The sequence below is a fragment of the Oppia nitens genome, unplaced genomic scaffold, assembly GCF_028296485.1.
Source record: "Oppia nitens isolate AA-2021 unplaced genomic scaffold, nextdenovo-longstitch-racon4-pilon3 scaffold2_pilon_pilon_pilon, whole genome shotgun sequence".
Classification (NCBI taxonomy): domain Eukaryota; kingdom Metazoa; phylum Arthropoda; class Arachnida; order Sarcoptiformes; family Oppiidae; genus Oppia; species Oppia nitens.
The window spans coordinates 7,798,367-7,819,413 of NW_026533210.1; the positions used below are offsets into that span (position 1 = coordinate 7,798,367).

General features: G+C 24.9%; 2 protein-coding genes across 2 annotated transcripts; one reads left to right on the forward strand and one right to left on the reverse strand.

Annotated features, from left to right (window-relative positions):
* The first annotated feature begins 1,875 nt into the window (after positions 1–1,875).
* LOC128954881 (protein maelstrom homolog) lies at positions 1,876–17,037 on the forward strand. The gene is made up of 3 exons (XM_054300486.1): positions 1,876–1,885; positions 15,626–15,858; positions 15,964–17,037. The coding sequence occupies exons 2-3, from the start codon at positions 15,718–15,720 to the stop codon at positions 16,993–16,995; spliced, it is 1,173 nt and encodes a 390-aa protein (XP_054156461.1). The 5' UTR covers positions 1,876–1,885; positions 15,626–15,717; the 3' UTR covers positions 16,996–17,037.
* A 1,501-nt stretch (positions 17,038–18,538) lies between these two features.
* On the reverse strand, positions 18,539–20,725 carry LOC128954927 (phosphatidate phosphatase LPIN3-like). Its single transcript, XM_054300544.1, has 5 exons — positions 20,268–20,725; positions 19,494–20,197; positions 19,314–19,422; positions 19,081–19,184; positions 18,539–18,917 (listed from the first exon to the last, which is right to left on the reverse strand). The coding sequence occupies exons 1-5, from the start codon at positions 20,445–20,447 to the stop codon at positions 18,698–18,700; spliced, it is 1,317 nt and encodes a 438-aa protein (XP_054156519.1). The 5' UTR covers positions 20,448–20,725; the 3' UTR covers positions 18,539–18,697.
* Positions 20,726–21,047: the final 322 nt, after the last annotated feature.

A 21,047-nucleotide genomic window follows, 5' to 3' on the forward strand; every position in this document is an offset into this window, starting at 1 on the left:
ATTACTTTAGATTTATTAAATACAAACTTTGTTTTTATCGATAATCAAATTTGATTTCTGAGATATACTTGAATAAATAATATCAACAAAAATAGCAGATAATATTCCTATATATATATCCATTATATGTGAAAAAAGATTACATTAACTGTTTTTTGAATTATAAAATGAAAAAAATTATATATAAAAATAAATTGTGTGCATAGATTTTTTTGTCTGTAAATAAAGTGTCTAATTTTAATAAATTTGTTTTAAATCATAAAAAAGTTTAGGAAAAAATAGGTGGAGTTTTTTTTGGAGTCTTAAACATATTTAAAATAAGAATCCATTTATTTCTGTAAATTTTTAGACATTTGTCTTGTTTTAAACATAAGAAAAATTTTTGAATAAAAAAATTAAATCTTTTATTTAATAATAAATTGCATATATTTATTATAATTTGTTAATTCATTTTACTACATTTAAATACATATTACATTTTATTGGTTTTTAAACTATATAATATTATAATGATATTGAAATCAATTTTGCTATTAAACGCTAATTCAATCACAAAAACGGCACCCTTTGGTCATTACTTAAAAGAAAATTACTATAAATTATATCCAATTTATTATACACTAGTTTTTGAACACATTTATCAAACAAAATGTTGCCTTTAATACTGTTTTGTTTTTATTGTTTATTTTTTTTTTGTAAGATAAAATGAGTTCAATAATTAATTTATTACATATGAATAATTTGATGTAAAAATGGTAAAGTAATTAATACATCTCTCTCTCTCTCTCTCTCTATGTCGTGTGTATGTATGTGTGTGTGTGTGTGTATGTGTGTGTGTGTGTGTGTGTGTGTGTGTGTGTGTGTGTATGTATGTATGTATGTGTGTGCTTCTATGTGTATAATAAATAAAATATATAAAAATATTGTTTAACAAGCTATAATACTAGTGTAAAACTTGTTATTAAAGTTAGCTTAATGACTGTCATCAGTCAAAATGTTAATATTATTATTATTATTATTAAATAATTTAATTCACATATCATAATAATGATAATATTATATATTTATTTTATGTTTTTACTCCTTATATAAAAATTCAATTATAATTGACATTTAATAGATGTGTTGCAGTTATTTTTTTAAAGGGGTACAACAAATGTCTATAAAAATAATAAATTAATAAAATATGTTTAGATTATTATAATTTAGATATAATTTATAAAATGAAAAAACAAGAAAAAACAAAACTAAAATTAATTAAAACAAATTTATACAGAACTTTGTAAAACAAATTGGAAAGTTGTTTGAAAATTACTATTAGTTTCTTATTTTTTCTTGAAAAAGATATTACAATATCCCGAGACATACAAAACTATTTGAGACAATTATGGTTTGATGTCTGACTTCAAAAAATAAGATTTAAATTCAAATATTGATAATTAGTTTGAGATTTAAAAGAATTTTTATTTTATAAGACATTTGTGAAGAAGAGGAGAGATGTGTTGATAAATAACAGTACGAGCGGTGAGGCTAACAGTGCTGTTTGAATACACGGTTGAGTTTGAAATAGCAAATAAATAATAATAATAATAAATATATTTCATAGATTTTAATCTGTTTTTTATATGCTAGACATACATAACATCACTTTTTTAAAGGCTTTAAAGATAACACACACACACATACATACAAAACCAGTGAAAGGCTTTTTGAAGTGCAAAAACTTTAGCCAACAATTAATTTGTTGAAGAAAAGGATTCCCACAGATTAACGACTGACTCGACTCTTATATAAGCATTCAATTTGAGGCTCAGATAGAGGAGAGAAAGAAAGAAAGAAAGAAAGAGAGAGAGAGAGAGAGCGACTGGAGTTTTGGGGAAAAGGAGTTTTTTGAAGTGTTAGCTAAGAGACTAGTTTTATCTTAAGGCTAAAAATATTTGACTTTGCATTTAATATTCATCATTTGAAAAAATACTGGTGTCATAATCATAATCATTATTGCATTCCTATCAGACAATTGACTTCAACAACCAAAAAAAACAAGTGTTTCATTATATCAACCATTATATTCATAAAAACCAACACAAAAAATAAATGCCAATCGCTGTATATGTATATTCATATCGCGTACTCAATGCACTCCAGCAATCAGTTTGTAAACTGAATTTGAATGTTAAACTGTATTTAATCTGTTATTACAATCATTATTATTATTATTTATTTTTATTATTAAAACTACACATGAATTCACTCATAACTCATTGATTTTGAAAAATACTACAATAGACATATACTAACAGCAAAAAGCATAGCAAATAAAAATTTAGAAAAAATTAATATACCGTATAGTATAAAAAAATGAGATCTTAAAGGAGTTATTTCATACCTTTTGTGTAAGTTATGTGTTGTACTGTAGTTATTGGGCTTCACTTGATATAAGCCATCACTCAAATTTGAATTTGAAAAGCAATGTCTTAATGTGTTTTGCTGGTTCTCTCTCTCTCTCTCTCGTCTCTCTCTCTCTCTCTCTCTCTCGTCTCTCTGTCTGTATGTATGTTTTAAGTGAAAATTTGTGGTTCAAGTTAGTAGAGCAGCAAAACAGGCCTATTGTTAGATTAGCATAACATTCCTCCGATGGCAATAGAGAACCGATTATTATATGATATGACATAAAACACCAATTCCTTGTGTGTGTGTGTGTGTTATATAATAGGTCTCCGCCGATAATACTGATAAATATCAGCTCATTATTAATGCCAGTATTTCATATTGTTTTTGTATTATTTTATTTTATTATTTTTTCGATGCAATTGTTTTGTTTGTTAGGTATATACACAGTATTTTTTGTGATTGCGATTAGCGATAGACTGATTCAAACAGATTTGATTTTGCAGGTAATACTTAGCACTGTATGTATGTATTATAAGTTCACATTTTTTTAATGTCATAAAATATTTTATGTTTAAAATAAGACAACTTTTATTATTTTAAATTATATATATATATATTAACTTATTGTTTAAATACGGTATTTGTGACAAATGACAATGTAAACTGTTTTTTATTTATTTAATAAAAATAAAATATTACAATAAATAGATAGTGACATATCTGTTATATTGTTTCTAAGGTATATTGATTTTGATATAGACATCAATATCAGTGTATAAATAATAGTAAAATGAGTACATTTTAAGATGTAATTTGAACTAAAACCTAATAAAAATATATAAAGACATGTCTGATAATTGGATTCAACATAAAAACAAACAAATTTTTGTCTATAACTTATTATTATATTGTATTATATTTGAATTAGCAATCAGATAGTATGGAAATAATATGACAGATAATTAGTCTATTAATAGTAAAAATATATATTTATTTGGATTAGTATTATTAAAATAGCAAACTACTAATAGACATAACAACAAGTTTTAAGCAACAAACAAATAAAAATTGCATTGAATATCACTGTCATTTTGATGTCAGGTAAATATATTTTTTTTATAAAGTATTAAACTTATATACATATCATATAATAATTGTATATATTTTTGTCTCTTGTATTAGGAGTTATATAATTGGAGTTATTTTAGACTTTTATGAAAAGTTTTATTTGGTTTATATATACTATTAAATATTATATATAATATAAAATACCAGACGTCAAGGTATTAGATATTGATGTCGTCTATGATTAATAATATATAAATTTACTTTTTAAATACAGTATATATATATAACATTTGAAAAAACAAACATTTATTCACGCAATACATTGGGATTTTAGGAGTTGATTAGTAATAAGAGATAATATAGACTTTACTGGCAAATAGATATGCAAACAGATATTTAATATGCTTTTTACGCATAAGGGATGAACAAATTATAATTAACTTTATGATGATATCAAACGTATGGGTTAATGTTATATAATGTATGTATAATAAATACCCCTATTTTTGTGTTTAACGTTATTATAAAATAATGTAACATAAATAATGCAAATTATATTACTGTGTGTGTGTGTGTGTATGTATGTATGTATGTATGTGTGTGTGTGTGTGTGTGTATGTATGTATGTGTGTGTGTGTATCTATGTATGTGTGTGTGTGTATGTATGTATGTGTGTGTGTGTATCTATGTATGTGTGTGTGTATGTATGTATGTGTGTGTGTGTATCTATGTATGTGTGTGTGTGTATCTATGTATGTGTGTGTGTGTGTGTGTATGTATGTATGTGTGTGTGTGTTTCTATGTATGTGTGTGTGTGTATGTATGTGTGTGTGTTTACGAATAGTAGTAGACTTGTTTACTTCACGTAAGCAAAATTTTTAAATAATTTTTCATTAATAAATGTTAATATAATTAAATAAATAAAATATTTTTTTTTGTTAAAATTTGTCTCCAATTATATACAGTAATAATAATACTTATCGTAATATGAATAAATAAACTTTATAATCTATTTTGTAAATTAATTAAATTTGAAAGAGAATTAATTATTTAAATTAATTATTAATTATTAAATATATATTTATATTTATTAATTTTAATAAATAATTAGAATAACATTTTATTTACAAATAAAATATATTTTTAATCATAACTAATCTAGTATATATATATAATATTAATTCAAATATTAAATATTATATTAATAAACAATTAAAGAACAAAATTTAATATTTTTATTAATTTTATTTTTTAAAAACAAATAAATAATTAACAACACTTTAGACACAATTATGTATAACTTTAAGGTAAGACATACAGACTTAAGCCGGTTTCATAATAAACCAATTCCTTTGGGGTAATAATGTTTAAAATAGTAATCAATTGTTTATTATTATTATTTTTAAGCAAACAAAACTATTAGAAATTAGTAAAATACCGTATTATTTAACAATTATTATTATTATTATTACTATGTTTGTCATACAGATTGTATACCTAATATACAGGTATATAAGTTATGTATACCTAAGTGTCGGTAAAATATTATTTGTAAAGTTTTTTAATTACAGGTTTATTGTTAATATGATTGAGTCACTGAAGAAAAAATAGTTGTTATCAGATCGTTGAGAGCACTAAAAATTTGTTACTTATATTACATAATTAACTAATATTTTGTTGTTATTAAATCAGAGAGAGAGAGAGAGAGAGAGAGAGAGAGAGAGAGAGAGAGAGAGAGAAAGAGAGAGAGAGAGCGAGAGAGAGAGAAATACTAAAAATAATGGGAACTAAATAACAATGATATTTATAATTTTTTTTGTTTTGTTTATTAATTATGGTATTTATTTTTTGCAATAAAATCCAGTCTTTTTTCAACACAAAGTCGTGATTATGTCTCAAATGAATTCATGTGGAAAACAATTCTCTCAAAAAAGATTAATAAATGTCACTAATATTTAAAATAAATTTTAAAAAATTTTAATATTTGATTATATATATAAAGAAACAAAAAGAAAATAAATCATATATACACTTATTTTTAAATTACTTATTAGTTAACTAATAAAATTCTACTAAATATTAGTTTTACTTTACTTTACTATAATTTTTTCTCTAAAAAAGTTCAATCATAATCATATGGTTATTAAAATATATTTTTTCTTACTTAATAAGATAAAAAATAATATATAAAGTAATCTTATTTACATTATGTTAAATATAACTATTGTCGATAGTAAAGTAGAGAAAAAAAATATTATTAAATAATTTATAATTTTTTAGTTACGATTAGAGACATATTTTAACGGAAAAGTACTAATAGTTTTTGAGAGAAACGAAAAGATATATCAATTATTAATAAATATTTAGAGACAGAGATAGAAATTATATTAATATATATTAATATACTTTATATTATATGGATGTGTGGGCCTTACTATTATAAAAGTGTTGAAAATTTTATGCTTATATATACAGTGTATATTATACACAGTATATATATATATAAATTGCTTATAAAACTTGGAAAAAATAAAAAACTAGTGTTTAGTGCAAATGTTTAGTAATAATAATAATATCATAATATGTGTGTTTCGCGATAAGCCCTAACATTGATGTGCAGTCAATCGCTTTTGGAAAGGCATTAAAATTCAAATCTTTTCTTATCCGAGACGACAATATATATATATATATATAGTCAGTAATGACCCGACAAACTAGTGATAAGCCTTCAACTTTTTTTTAAAAAAAAATTGATGACTTATATGAATATTAGGCGCACCGACACATTGTGACAAACCAGTGATGTCTACCACCACAACCATCGCAAACTTATACATTAATATCAGTGAATTATTATTTGTCTCATATAGACGAATAGTCGTTCACCAGTTTATCCAACTGTAAACTCTATGTATGTGTGCTCTATGTGTATGTGCTCTCTGAAGGAAACCAAAAGATATAAACCAAATACTACTACTACTCCTTAAATAATATAATAATAATAATAATGTTTAACAAACAGCAAAACCAGTTGACTGCTATGTTGACTGCTCTTACAATTATTATATAACCTTTTTTTCTTTAAATATCATATCTCTCTATATATTTATATAAGTGATGCCAGAGGAAGGGTTCCAAGTTTTTTATGGTTGTCCTCCAATATATCCATAATCTGTATACTATTATAATATTATTTGGCATAATTTGAATATATGATTATTTGTATATTTATTTTAACCATTAAATAAAACCAAAAATCATTTTTGATAATTGGCATCCCACTGGTGCTAACCTTTAATACCTAACCTCATTATTTAGCAATTTTAATTACTTAATATTATTAAAAAAATTTCTATAATTAATTAATTAATAAATGATATACATTTTTATTTTATATATATATACAAAATTAATTATATGAGTTTTTATTTGTTTTACACATACAGTATAACGTGAGTCACCATCACATCCCCTGTAAAAAAAGATTGTAGCAATATTGAAATATATAGCAACTTGGATACCCCTATGTTAAATAAAATTTAGGCTATAATATTATGTAACTGTGTTTTCCTATATATATAATATAAAATTTAAACTTAAAAAAACTAACATTTGATTGCTACAGTTTCCTCTATTGTAAGGTTTTTTATCTCTATGTTACAAAATTTTTAGTCAATTTGTTGTCAATGATGATGATGATGATGACAACACATTTTCATAGTACATCCCTATACTCTCTCTCTCTCTCTCTCTCTCTCTCTCTCTCTCTATTCCCTCCCCTTCCCCCCACTCACTCGCCCGCAATTCTCAACACATTTATGGACCTATTATTCAATGGTCAAATATAACACTCTCTTTCTTTCTCTCTCTCTCTCACACACATAGAAAATAATCTAAAAATATGCAGTTTATATAATCGACTAATAATTTGCGGGCAATGGATAACAACTACAACAACAATGGATAACAGGCAATGAGTGTTGTAATAAATGTGAGCCCAAAGCAAACTTTGAAAAATCAAAACCAACAAATATATAGTATATATATAAAGAACTATATTAAGCACTTATATACAGTAATATATATAAACTTTGAAATAGTTAAAATCATTGTACAGTAAGATATAGATATACTACGGTAGTAGTAGTAATAATAATAATGTAATACATCTACCGATATACCCAATATAATCACAAATATAAAAAAATATATATTTTATGAACTTAATATTTGAGCAATAATAATGTTACTAATAATAATAATAATAATAATAATAATAATAATAATAATAATAATAATAATAATAATAATAACACAACACTAAAGAAAAACTACTCCTGTCTTTACCTTAAATCTTATCTCATATTTTTTTCTCGGTTAGAGTTTTTGACGGCAATAAATGCCATATTATTGCCTGAATTTCATTATAAACATAAAAAAAATTATTTATTTTTTTCTTATTATGTGTTTAGCTCTAAAAATGTATTGATTACAACAACAACACCAATCTATTGAACAAAAAAAGACACTTATGTTATGCCTCTTTGCACATTATATTTGATAGTATAGAGTATATTACTGTATCGTTCAGTGTTTTTTAAGTTACTGGTGTGTCTTAAGATGATTTTCTTAAGACAACTACAACAACAAAAAATATCAAATATTAGATAATATTTGATTATATGATTTTCTACTATTGCTAATACCTCTATACACACACACACACTGTTAGCTTACAATCTATAGACTCGGTTCGAGAGCTTTGGAAAAGACATAACTTTTTTATTATTATTATTTGTTTTAAAACTTTAGAGAGAGATTTCAAACGACGATAATCCGAGAAAGAAAGAAAGAGAGAGAGAGAGAGAGAGAGAAAGAGAGAAAGAAAGAGATAGAGAGAGAGAGAGAGAGAGAGAGAGAGAGAGAAGAGAGAGAGAGAGAGAGAGAGAGAAAGAGAAAAAAGTTATTAAGATTAGACACATAGAGAAAGAGAGGTAATGCGTGTGTGTAGTATTCAATAGGTATGTGCTATTCAATGGTATTTGTATGGTATGGGACCCGGGAGTCACTGGCATTTCATTTATCCCTCAAATTTTATAATATGGGAATGTCTTGTCTTTTATTTTTTTATGCCATTAGTTTTAGGCTTAAAGAATTAAATGAGTACCGGTTATGTAATATCTAATGTTTGCGTTCATATATGTCAGTAATTTTTTTTTTTAGTTTTTCTGTGCACACAAAATGAGATGATATATACTTTTACTGTCGCCGACAAAATGCCTTTAAATGTTCACAAAAATTAAGGTTTGTTTCAGTTTAAAAAAATAATCGTTAGATAATAATAATAATAATACTAAACGAGTAGATATATACTGTATATATAAATATATATAATATAATAATATATGGGAAACATTCATAAATACTTAGAAATGAGCTTTCATTGAAAAAATATATTTATATCTATTGTCTTATCTATGAATTACAATCAATACAAACACACAATTTTCTGATTGAATACCGGATTATATGATAAATAAGTCAATTTTCAATAGGAATTTTTCCTTTAAATGCATTTTATATATATATATTTTTGGTAACATTGAGAGTTTCGACACTAAAAGTCAACTGTCCTTTTGTGTGTATAAATGCATTAAAAATAATTGATAATTATATTTGTGATGATAACTATATAAAGACAATAATTCACGTTTTAATCCAAAGATGAATTTCTTAGTATTATTATTATTATAGCAATTGTATATAATTTTTTTGAATTTAATTTACATATACAAAAAAACTGTGTCATCATATCTGATCCAAAGATTGAAAATCTAAACTATTATTTTTGACGATTTTATTTTTGAAGATAAAATCAAATTTAATTGTTATATTGTAAACAACATAGACTAAATTTTTTTCTACACAACTGCTATTAGTATTAACATTTTTGATAATTTAGTTAAGTATTTTTCTTTTTGACAAAAAAAACCATAAAATTTTTATCTAAAATCTAATTACAGAGATTGGCTGTAAATAAATATATAAAATGACGTTAGAGCTGACCAAAGGATATGTCATTTTTTTTGAAAAATTGTTTAATTCATTAATACATTTCCCATTAAAAAATAGTATATTTTTAAAAAATAATAAAAATATCACTAAATAAAGCATTTTTTAAAAAATTGCTAATAATTAAATAATTAAGGCTTAAACACATGAAAAGTTTTATAAATATCTAAAACACGATAAGTGAGTAAAACAAATACAAATTATTATTATTTGAAAAATAGTTTTCCGCTTATCTTTAATTTAATCAAAAAAAATTTAACAAATCTTTATGAGAAACAAACGTATGGGTCAGGCATTGGATTTACTTTTAAATTTAATCCTTTATAACCTAAGGTTGTTATATAATAAAATGTTATATGAAATTATAATAATCCAATAATATTCAAACAAAAATATTTATGTGATTTTAGTTTGACATTTGAATTTACTTGATATGACATTTTAAAAACCGTAAATTATATATTGACTTTAAATTTTTAGCTAAGATTTTATTATTTTTTATTAGCTGTGAAACATAAAAATTTTTAGCTCAATTTACTAATAAAAAGAGTTTTTAAAAAATTAAAACCTATAACAATAGTAAATTATTATAAAATAGCATAAATTTATGTTTAATTTTATTAATGATTATTTATATTATTAAATATTTAAATTTGATGATCAATATAGTTAATTAAAAATATATCAATTAAAAATTATTTATATGCCATGTTCAAAATATTTGAAAGTCAGGTAATTAAATTTTAAATTTTGATTTTTATGTTATCTTTTATTTAAGCATTTAAAATATTTTTTTAATCATAATATACTTATTCATATACTGTTTTTATCTTTTTTTTATCTACAATAAAAATTCTAAGAAATAATATTATAATTAATATAATCATTACATAAACTAATAATTTATTTTAAAAACTAGAGTTTGAATTATTACCGGTAGTTGTTTTGTAATTATAATTTCTTTTTAAATAACATAAATAGTTTAAGACATAAATATATTTTAGTCTACATGTTATTAATTTACTAAAAAATGATATAATTATTTATATTTATATATTATATAAATTTAACCATAAGCTTACAACGAAATCAATACTATGGATTAAAATTATTTGATAATTTGTATAAAAATCTATATTATTATTATTGTATTCAAGAAAATTACATAACTTTTAAAAAATAATATTTTAATTTCTAATCGATTGTCATCTATAATATTACTACTTAAATGTAACTTTAATTCCTTGAGTATATAAAATTCAATATCCATTTGCTGATAATAAAAGTTGTAACAACAATGTGTAAAATACTGTATATATAATATTATTTATAGTTCACATATTTTTTATATGATATTATTATAATATCGATAATAATAATAATATACAGTCAAACTGTATTTTCCATAATGTATTTGCCATTATAAATATATATGTAATAATAAATAATTTGCTTAAAAAACTAATAACCACTTGAAGGCAAATACTAATGTATTATAATATAAATATACAGTAGTAGTAGTAAAGTAGTATAAATTATATGTTTTTATTATCAACGCATATAACAGTAGTTTTTTAAGCGTTAAGCTTATTGAAAGACAAAGCGTATCACTAGATATGTTAGATATTGTCTAAGATTTTTATTTTGTGTATCAAAAGATTTTGCCATCAATTATAATACGATATACTTTACTTTATTTCATTTATATAAATATAAAAAATCAGTTATTTAGTGACCTCTTAAACAATGACATCAAAAATACTAAATACTTAGCAAATGACCGGTAAATGCATTCAACAACAAAAAATAACTAATAAATTATTTGTAATTTCAATGCAAAACTAACAAAAAAATATGTATAATAAAACATTTGTCTCACTTATAAACTCTCCTATTGTTAACTCAAAAGTAAATTTTATTTCTGTAAGTTTAGTTTGAAACTAAATTATTTATTTATTATTATTATTTTGTTTGTTTATCTCGTATTATTATTATTATCATTATTTTATAGTAAGTTATCTCTTAATATTAAACATTTGTGACTTTTGTGAGCTTTTTATTTAATACAAAAAACAATACAGAGAACAAACACTTGGGATTAAAGATATAAATAATTTTTTAAGGATTTATATATATTTCTCGAATTTAATACAAATATATATATATGATATTATATTAATATATACATTCTCTCTGTATATCTATTATATTATTATTATTTGATAAATTCAATGCAAATATTTCCTTGAATTGAGAGATTAAATATTACTTATTTTTTCATGAATTATGTTATATATGATATTATTATATTTAAATGATATGAAAGGCAGAAATCAGTTCCGCATTTTATGTCATTTGATCCGTTAAAACGATATTTTTATTTAAAATTAGATAAAGAATTATAATTTTTAAATATCATTTTTATATACAATTATATGTCTTTTTAGATGAATTTTCAGTCACATATCTTTCGTGTCTTTCATTTCGTTAGTTTTTATTTATTTTATTTTTTTGTTGTGTGTATAGATTTCACTGAAATATTAAAATATAATATATAATAAATTTAAATACATTTTTCTCTCTAATATTTAAAAATAACTGTTTTATGCAATAATAATAAATACTTAATGAATAGTTTTTATATATGATAAATAACGTTTTGACTTTTTTTAAATCATAAGTATCTCTAAAGCTTATATTTTGTATATAAACAGATATTTTATATAACTTCTCATTTCAATAAAACTTTTTTGTCAATCAATAATCGCATTAAATTATGAGATCAATTTACATTTTTAAACAAATTTTAATAATAATATTTAAACTTATGATATTTATGGCAAGAGTACATTATGCAATATTTCATTTTAATAAGATAAACTAAAAATTAAATGATTAATATCTTATTTAAAAAAAATTATTTATAAAATCATATTTAACTTAATATTTAAATTCATGGTTGATTAACAAATAAATATATAATTAAGATAATGGTTTAATTTTTAAATTATGTTCACTAATATATATATAGAAAAGATTATAGAAGTTATATAGAAACATGCAATAAATTTGAAATTAATATAAAAGATTATAATAAAATCATTAACTATTTACTGTCAATATAAAAACTCGATCAGAAAAAAACTTATGTAAACATGAAATCAATAAAAAAAAACATTATCTCATCATTTTTGTAACTCATATTACATTAGAAATTAAACAGAAATTGATTTGAATTTCATTTTAATGGCATAATTAGCGGCAATTTCAAGCATTTCATCACTTCTGCCAAATTGTTGGCCAATTGTTAGCAACAATTTATAGGATTCGGACGAATAGTTAACAATATTTTCATCATTCAGTGATAATAGACAATCGATTAGTTGACAATTTAGTAAATAAGTCAACATATGTGTTGAATCAATTCTGATGATTATCTGATTAATAAAATGCAAAAGTAGTGGTTGTATGAGTGTGTGGACCCTATTTAAAGACAATATGATTCCGGGTATGACATCGATTTGCATCATTACTTGGACGCCAAACAAATTATTTTCGATGATTAATACCATCAAATTGGTTACCTCTTTTATAAATCGATTGTTATTGGATTCTCGTAATATCTTTACTATATTTGCAATCATATTTGATTCCATCATATGATTAAACAAAATCTTATCAGTATTTGTATCAAATTGTAGACAAAATGTTTGCCAAAAGAATATAACCGATGAGGTTATGCTTTCATTATTTTTATTAATCAAATCGGTTAACGATAGCATAAATTTATTGTTAAGCATTTTAAATACTTTTGGATGTCTACCGATAATGACATTCAATGCCATCAATGAATTGCATATAATTTGATTATCTTTGAAATAAATCAATTTATTAAACACATCCAATAATGGAATAACTTCTTTGGTATTATTTAAGTCATTAGCCATTATTATTAGTGAATAAGAAATCCTTTGAATTAAAGTTATCTTCATATCATTGACTCGTCGACACTGTTTTGTACGCGTTTTTCTTGAATTCAGATTAAGAGTTACAGTTATTAGATCCAAAATAAACCGAAGATAACCACCATTTAAGGCAATCGTCAGAATTTCATTGGAAATACTAGTAATTTTCTGCATTACAGTCACAATCTTAATGATGAGTTCGATGTCAAACGTGTCCAAAGTCACCATAACTGCAAATATCAGACCACTAGATATAACTAAATCTTTTATATCCAAAATGTCTTCATCTAATGAAACAATAGTTTCTATTAGATCCAGAATACCGAATCGGATACTATTTGAATGGCGAGTATTGGACACAAATGAGACCAATCTTTCGAAAAATTCCATCCGATTCAACAGTTTGGCGGTCATCGGGTCGTCGTTAAACAATCTTTTGATTGACTGGAAATGATTTTTAGCCGAATTGTCACTCAATTCAATGCTACCGCTGATGTAATCAAAGAATACTTGCAATGATTTTGAGTCGTCGCACAAATTGGGACTATAATACTGATAGTCATCAGCAATGGATACATCCAAATGAAACCAATCCGATACTAATCTTCGTCTATAATTAAACAGTTCGTATCTCTTCTCTTTGCGGATCTCTTGTTGCGATAGCTTTCGATCTAAACGTTTGCAATTCAGTTGTTTCGACAAAATTCGCATTCCTTTCAATCGACTTATAATATCTTCCATTGTTTGGTCATTAAATACTTGAAGACACTGAAGAAAAAAACTAATAAATCGTTCACAACTTGCGATAATTATTCCCAAACATAATCAATGACAACAACGAAGTCACCACTTAAATGACGGCTTAAACTCTTGTGTCGACAATCGGAAGACAATGTATTTGTCGGATGTGTATTGTCTTTATAGTCAATCAAATGTTTCAAATAATAAGTCGTCGTCTTTTGAGACGACTTTTACCACTAATTTAGTCTTTTTATTTGAGACCGACTTTGAAGTGACAAATATTAATAAAGTGTTTGTAATTCAGACACAAATCAATCAAATCAGGTATCGAGACATTCATTCAATTGAATCCATTGTTGACATCGATGTCGACGAAGACAACTGTTATTTGTTTTGTAGTCAAAACAAAATAGTCATCCATTTAGTGGTCACTAATCAGTGGACAATAACTATGAGTGTCTCTTATGTTTGACTTAACTGTAGTTCACTGTACAGTATGTATGTGTGTGTAGTGTCGGCTCCAATCAAAAGCTCTATATTTGTCGGTCAGTTCAATACATAATGTAATTGAAACACATTAGACAGTTAGTAACACACGAATCGGTTCGGATAATATCATTAAAAAATATATGTCGGATATTCTCTAATAGACTACTAAATGTCTAATTAAAAAAAATCAATGTTCGGATCGGTTAGGATAATCCAAAACCATTTCTATCGATCTCTAATATACACACACAGTGTATATGTGCAGTGATTTTGTTTGATTGACTCAAATAAAAGTTGAATAAAAAAAATTTTTTAGTTATTAGTCATTAATATCACACAATTAACGTGACGTCACATACACTATAAAAGTTAAGTTTTTTTTAAAAGTATTGTTTAGTCATTTCCTGTCCGACACTTCAATAAAATTGTTTGACTTTGAAATTTAATATAGGATTTGAAAGTTTCAATTTGTTTCAAACAATAATATTAATAATATATATAAATAAAATTAAAAACCAATAATTCTCTCAATAATTTCTAATCTAATGTTTGTTTAATTAAAAAAAAATATTAATCTTTTAAACAAAATAAAAGTTTATTATTATTAGGAACAGTATATACAGTACTATATAATGATATTATAGTCCACTCTATAATATAGCAGATTATATAATAGGCAATCAATGGTGTGACCAATGAGTTGAATACATGACTGTATTTTGACTTTATTTTGTCATTCAATACACACTTGTAGTCAAACTTATGATAAAATAAAATACTTTTTTTGTGTCATTCAAAGTGATTGACATTTAATTAGTTATTAAAAATATTTATTTATTAAAACCATTTATTATTGATAGCATTGACTACACATTTATATCATATAAAAAATTATTTAGCATTTAATTTGATTGTTTGCATAGATTTTGCATTTAATTGTTTTCCAATTCATTTGATCCGATAATAAGTCCCACAAATTATTTATATCGATATGTCTTCTGCTTCTTCTTCATCGACACCCAAGTTGTCTAACAATAAGGCATTTAAGTTATTCTTAATACAAAAGGCCCGACAAATGAATGCCAGTCTTAAGGATACAAATTTCATAATTGATATGAGAAATGAATGGAAGGTTTGGATCAATTGATTGATTGATTGATTGATTGATTGATTGATAGATAGACAGACAGATGTGACCACAAATTAAATGATAAAATTGATATATTTTTTACATCAGATGATGTCGTTCTCAGAAAAGTCAGTATCGGTGCCCATGAATGACATGAATGAAGTGACTAATCGGAGCAAAGAATTGGATGATTTTGACAGAGAGAATGAAATTAAACCCAAGAATTTTGCAGAAATGTTAGTCATTAATATGTTGAAAGACAAGAATAAGGAAGAACTGATGGATCTACCGATCTATTTGATGTCTTCGTGTATTCAATGTGTGGTCAATGAAACCTATTTGCCACTGGAGATCGGTATCGTCGAGTATACCATCAAACATGGTATTCGTCGTACATATCACTCATTCATCAAATGTGGACCAATTCCTTGTGGTTACGCCTATTCAGCCATAAGTCATAAGGATGCCTATCATAAGATACCTTTAGGTAATTTTGATTTGGCTTCGGATGACTTTCAGGCTATTGGCAATGCAGTGCTCGACCTGATAAAGTCGGGTCAAAAAGATTTCCTAAAGAAGAATCCAAGGAATTCATTGGTTGTCTTCTCTGCTGAGGATCAAATAAAACAAAATCAAGGAGTATTGAAATGGTTGGCCAGTAAGTACACTACCACTGATGATAACAACGACTCAATTTATGGCAACAAATCGGCTCAAGACTGGGATATCGAAGTATTTGATATATCGTGTCTATTGCTTGAAATCTTTAAGCAAATGGGTATCAGTCGATCACCGGTTGAATGCAAGAACGATATGACAAACACTTGCTATGACTACAGTCCTGATACTGACTGTAACTATCACGAAGACATTGAATGTATATACTGTGGTCTCGGTTGGGCTAAACGTTTGGCTTATATGATGTCCGAGTCGTTGATTAAACGGCTCCGATTTGAACCATTTCCAACTCATTTCCCGAAACGAGAGTACGTTAAGTTTGCTTACCAACATTTCTTCAATTGTGGTCAACAGCCGATCGACAATAATAATAATGTCGACGACGGCAAAGAAATCAATTGGTCGAAGATATTTGAGAATGAGTTTAAAGATAAACTAAAGAATGATGGATCAAATCATTAATACTGGATTTGGATCTACATATCATATATGACTATATCTCTATAACGATAACTTTTTTTGTTTGAAAATTATTTAAAATTATAACTAACACTATGACTATAGTTTATTTAGTTAAATAATTATTAATCTTAATATAATTATCATAATATTATTTATTTATTTATTCATTAGCTTAATCACATATTTATTTTGTTTATTAGTATTATTTAATCATAAATGCATTCAAAACATGCATAATTCAAAGTACATTATTATAAATTTATTGTATTATATAATTAATATAACAAAAATTATAACCCATATTTAGATTAATCATTGAGTAAAGTACATAATAAATGTATTTTTTTAAAATGATTAAAACTTTATACGCCGTTAAATAAATTTTGTTTTATTTGTTGTTGGATTGCAATGTTTTTTTCAATATTAATTTATATTATACGAATACATTAAAAAAATTATGTGATCTATGTTTATCATGAATCATATAAACATGATAATGATATTTTGATAAATAACTATTTATTTGCTATTAGAAATAAATGAAATGATATTTAAATGAACTAAAATGTCTAAAAATAGAAACATTGATTATAACTTTTTTTTATAACACTATTACTGATAATATTAGTTTTATGTCGATTTAGTTTGACATTATAATTGAAATGTCCAGACATTAATAAACTTTTTTGTTATTATTTAATATAAATTATATTATATAATTCAGTAAATAAATAGCTATAAAACTTATACCTTTGTATTTGTACTCAATTGTACTCAAGACCTCCTCCTCCTTCTACTACATCTACTCATCCGTTAGTCATGTATTAAAAAAATCGCAAAAATTTTGACAATTGATCGCCGTTTCAATTAAGAAATATTTTGACATTAAATAAATTCACACACATTTATAAATAGATATTATTGTATTATAATTCAAATGAACAAATTTAAACAGTAATAAACGATTAAAAAAGTAAAAACATCAATAATAATAGTAATAATTAATAATATAATCATTTTCTTTGCTCTCTCTATAATCGGTTTATCTAAAAATTGGCACAAATTATAATATCAATTATTTTTATACTTAATTATATACATATTTATAGTTCAGTTTTAATCTACGAAAGACATGATCATTGGTTTACTTTAACAGAACAGAACAAAACAAAAATTAATAATTAAATATAAACTATATTTGTTTAAGTAATATAGTATTAATGAAATGGTTTTTCAGTTCAATATAACTCATATTTTTTCTCTATTTGTGCTTTACATCAAAGATGTTTTAAATGCATTTTTTATATAACAATGTATTTCTACAATTATTCAATAATTAAATAAATATATATATATATATATAAACCCACGTTTTAATATCTATATGTATCGTAAAAAATATTTTCAACAAAATATAATTATTTAAATCAACATTACACAGGTATAACAACAACAAAAAAATAATTGCGACGACTCGTTGGGTAAATAATCAATTATTATCGGCGGTAAATCATTAACCTGATAAATTAATTATTTTGTTTTCAAAAAAATAAAATAATGATAAAATGACACTATATATATATATATATAATTACTATCTATATATTCTACAAATGTATAATTAGGGTATTATTAATAATATTATATGTATAATATACTAATAAAATAAAAAGAGTAAATCAATTTATCTTTAAAATTACAATTATTTAGCTTTTTTGCGATTTGTGGGCTCACTCTTGCCATTGACTAACTTTTGGCTAATGTTTGCTTTGTTTAAACTAATTAACAGATCATCGCTATCGTCAATCTCAGGTATGGCTTCCCGCCAGTACTCAAACATATTATATTCGGTGCAATAGTCGGTTTGATCGGAATGAAGGGGTGGAAACATTTGGTCGACCAAATCGCTCAGCGATGTGTAACTAATGGCAAAATAAAAATAATTAAAAATAAATTATTATTATTAAAAATAATTATTTCAAGTCATAAGGTTTGGCACCAATTGTTAGTATTGTGAGATAAAAAAGAAAGGGTTTAATAAAGTTATAATAATATTTAAAAAATAAAAATAAAGAAAACACTTACGAAGATTGAAAGTTTTGGATTAACTCCAATTTGAGTTCTCCCTTATGATTGATTGTAAATATACGGGACGGCCGTATATCTACTGCACGATAAGCCCAGGCATCCTATATTATGCAATCAAAATAAATATATCATATAATCACATATTAATATCAATATATTTAGATAACCTTTAAAAAACACTTTTCAATAATAATTTCTAAATAAAAATATATTATCAAATAAATCCTTACATTAACTTTGTTACCAAATCCGGCATAAAATGGTGAAAGAGAAAAGAGATCACTAATATCTTGAAGACATTGAATTTTGAATTCTTCGGGCTTTTTCTCAATCACTTCCCTAAACAAAAAAATAAATAACAATATAATTAAATTCAATGTCAATATTGTTGTATCAATTTTTCAAAATACCTATGAAGTGCAGCAATCAATGAGGTGGGGGAAAGTAGTAGCGGCCCGTCGGGTAATACACAGTCACCCTGTCGTATACTTTTAAGATAGTCTAGAGTACCGGTTGCCTGACCAATGGCTCGGGCCGAGAGGTATAATAATTTATAGCCGTTTTTCTTAATCAAAGTAAACAGATTGGCGACACCCGCTTGAGCCCAGTCTTTGCCAATAATGGGCAGTATGTGACCCAAAACGTCAGACTTAGTAATTGTGCCGTCGATATCACTGATGACAATCTGGTCATCGAATCTCCATTTATATATATAACACTTGCAAGTAGTGGTTCCCTGATAGGCTGTCGTCACACTAAATACCACTTCGTTTTTATCATCTTTTAGATTCAAATCTTCGATCTGTTGCGTCGATAATCGTAACTTTCTCTTGTATTTAGTCTTTTGTTTTTTATCTTTTTGTTCGCTCGCATCCTTCATCTCGCCGTTTGGCTGTGCGTTCTCATCAATGTCGGCATCACTACCGGAGGACAAGTATGTATCGGAAAGCCAACCGTTCTCATTGTCATCAGAGGTGGGCGACGGCGCCGACTCTCTCAATGTCTTTGGCTCTTTCGGCTCCTCTTCGATAATCTCTTCAAAAAAGAAAGCTTCGCCCGAATGGCCTAATTTCATGTGCAGATCAACCGGTTGTCCATTAACTTCAATATCGACCTTAAGATATAAAAGAAGACATTAATGATTAAATAAGAAATCAAATATCATATAAACAAAAAATTATTACCATTTTTTCGCGACTCCTGAGTACACCAATTTTACCGAAGCGTACGTGAAATGGTGAGCACCTGTATGTGCCATCTGCCTGTTCAACAACAATAACATCTATAGCACCGGTCAGTGTCGCTGAGTTGATCTCATTGTAAAACTCTTTAAAATTGCTGAAGAATGACTTCATGTAATTCATTGTCAATCAAATCAAATTAACACTTCAAACCATTCAATTGATTGACCACTAAATGAATGAATGAATCAATTGATTTATTGTTGAAACACACAACTAAATCAAGAGTTGTTATTCAATGAGTTGTTATTTCTGGTGATAATCTCAAGAGTGTCACTCTGTCTGTGTGTCAGTCTGTCTGTCGACACAACAACTGTTTGAATGCAATAATCAAATCTAACGCCTAATCTGATGATCGCTTGACTAATGATTTTCAAAATGTAATAATCAATTCATATATTAATTATTATTATTTTATATTATATTATATAAACTCTATTATATAATACTGTATAACAACTAATGATTTTACAACAATATCTCTATTATTATTATTATTTATTAAATAAAATATTATTATTAATATTACATAAGTTTAGCAAATAAAAAAAAACTTTGATATTTGAACTGATATTTCTATTATATAAACATCACATTAATTAATTAATTATTATTATTATTATTCAATGATTTTTATAGGAATATATGATTTAATACATCAAATGGCATACAATTTGCTATCAAAACGTTGTCTTAAAAATCATTGGTTGAGACAAACAAACT

Coding starts and splice junctions, on each gene's coding strand:
- LOC128954881 (XM_054300486.1), top strand. CDS start 15,718: ATGTCTTCTGCTTCTTCTTCATCGACACCCAAGTTGTCTAACAATAAG. Junction 15,859..15,963: donor ATATGAGAAATGAATGGAAG/GTTTGGATCAAT, acceptor TTTTTACATCAG/ATGATGTCGTTCTCAGAAAA.
- LOC128954927 (XM_054300544.1), bottom strand. CDS start 20,447: ATGAATTACATGAAGTCATTCTTCAGCAATTTTAAAGAGTTTTACAAT. Junction 19,423..19,493: donor TTGATTGCTGCACTTCATAG/GTATTTTGAAAA, acceptor TTTTTTGTTTAG/GGAAGTGATTGAGAAAAAGC. Junction 18,918..19,080: donor ATCCAAAACTTTCAATCTTC/GTAAGTGTTTTC, acceptor TTTTGCCATTAG/TTACACATCGCTGAGCGATT.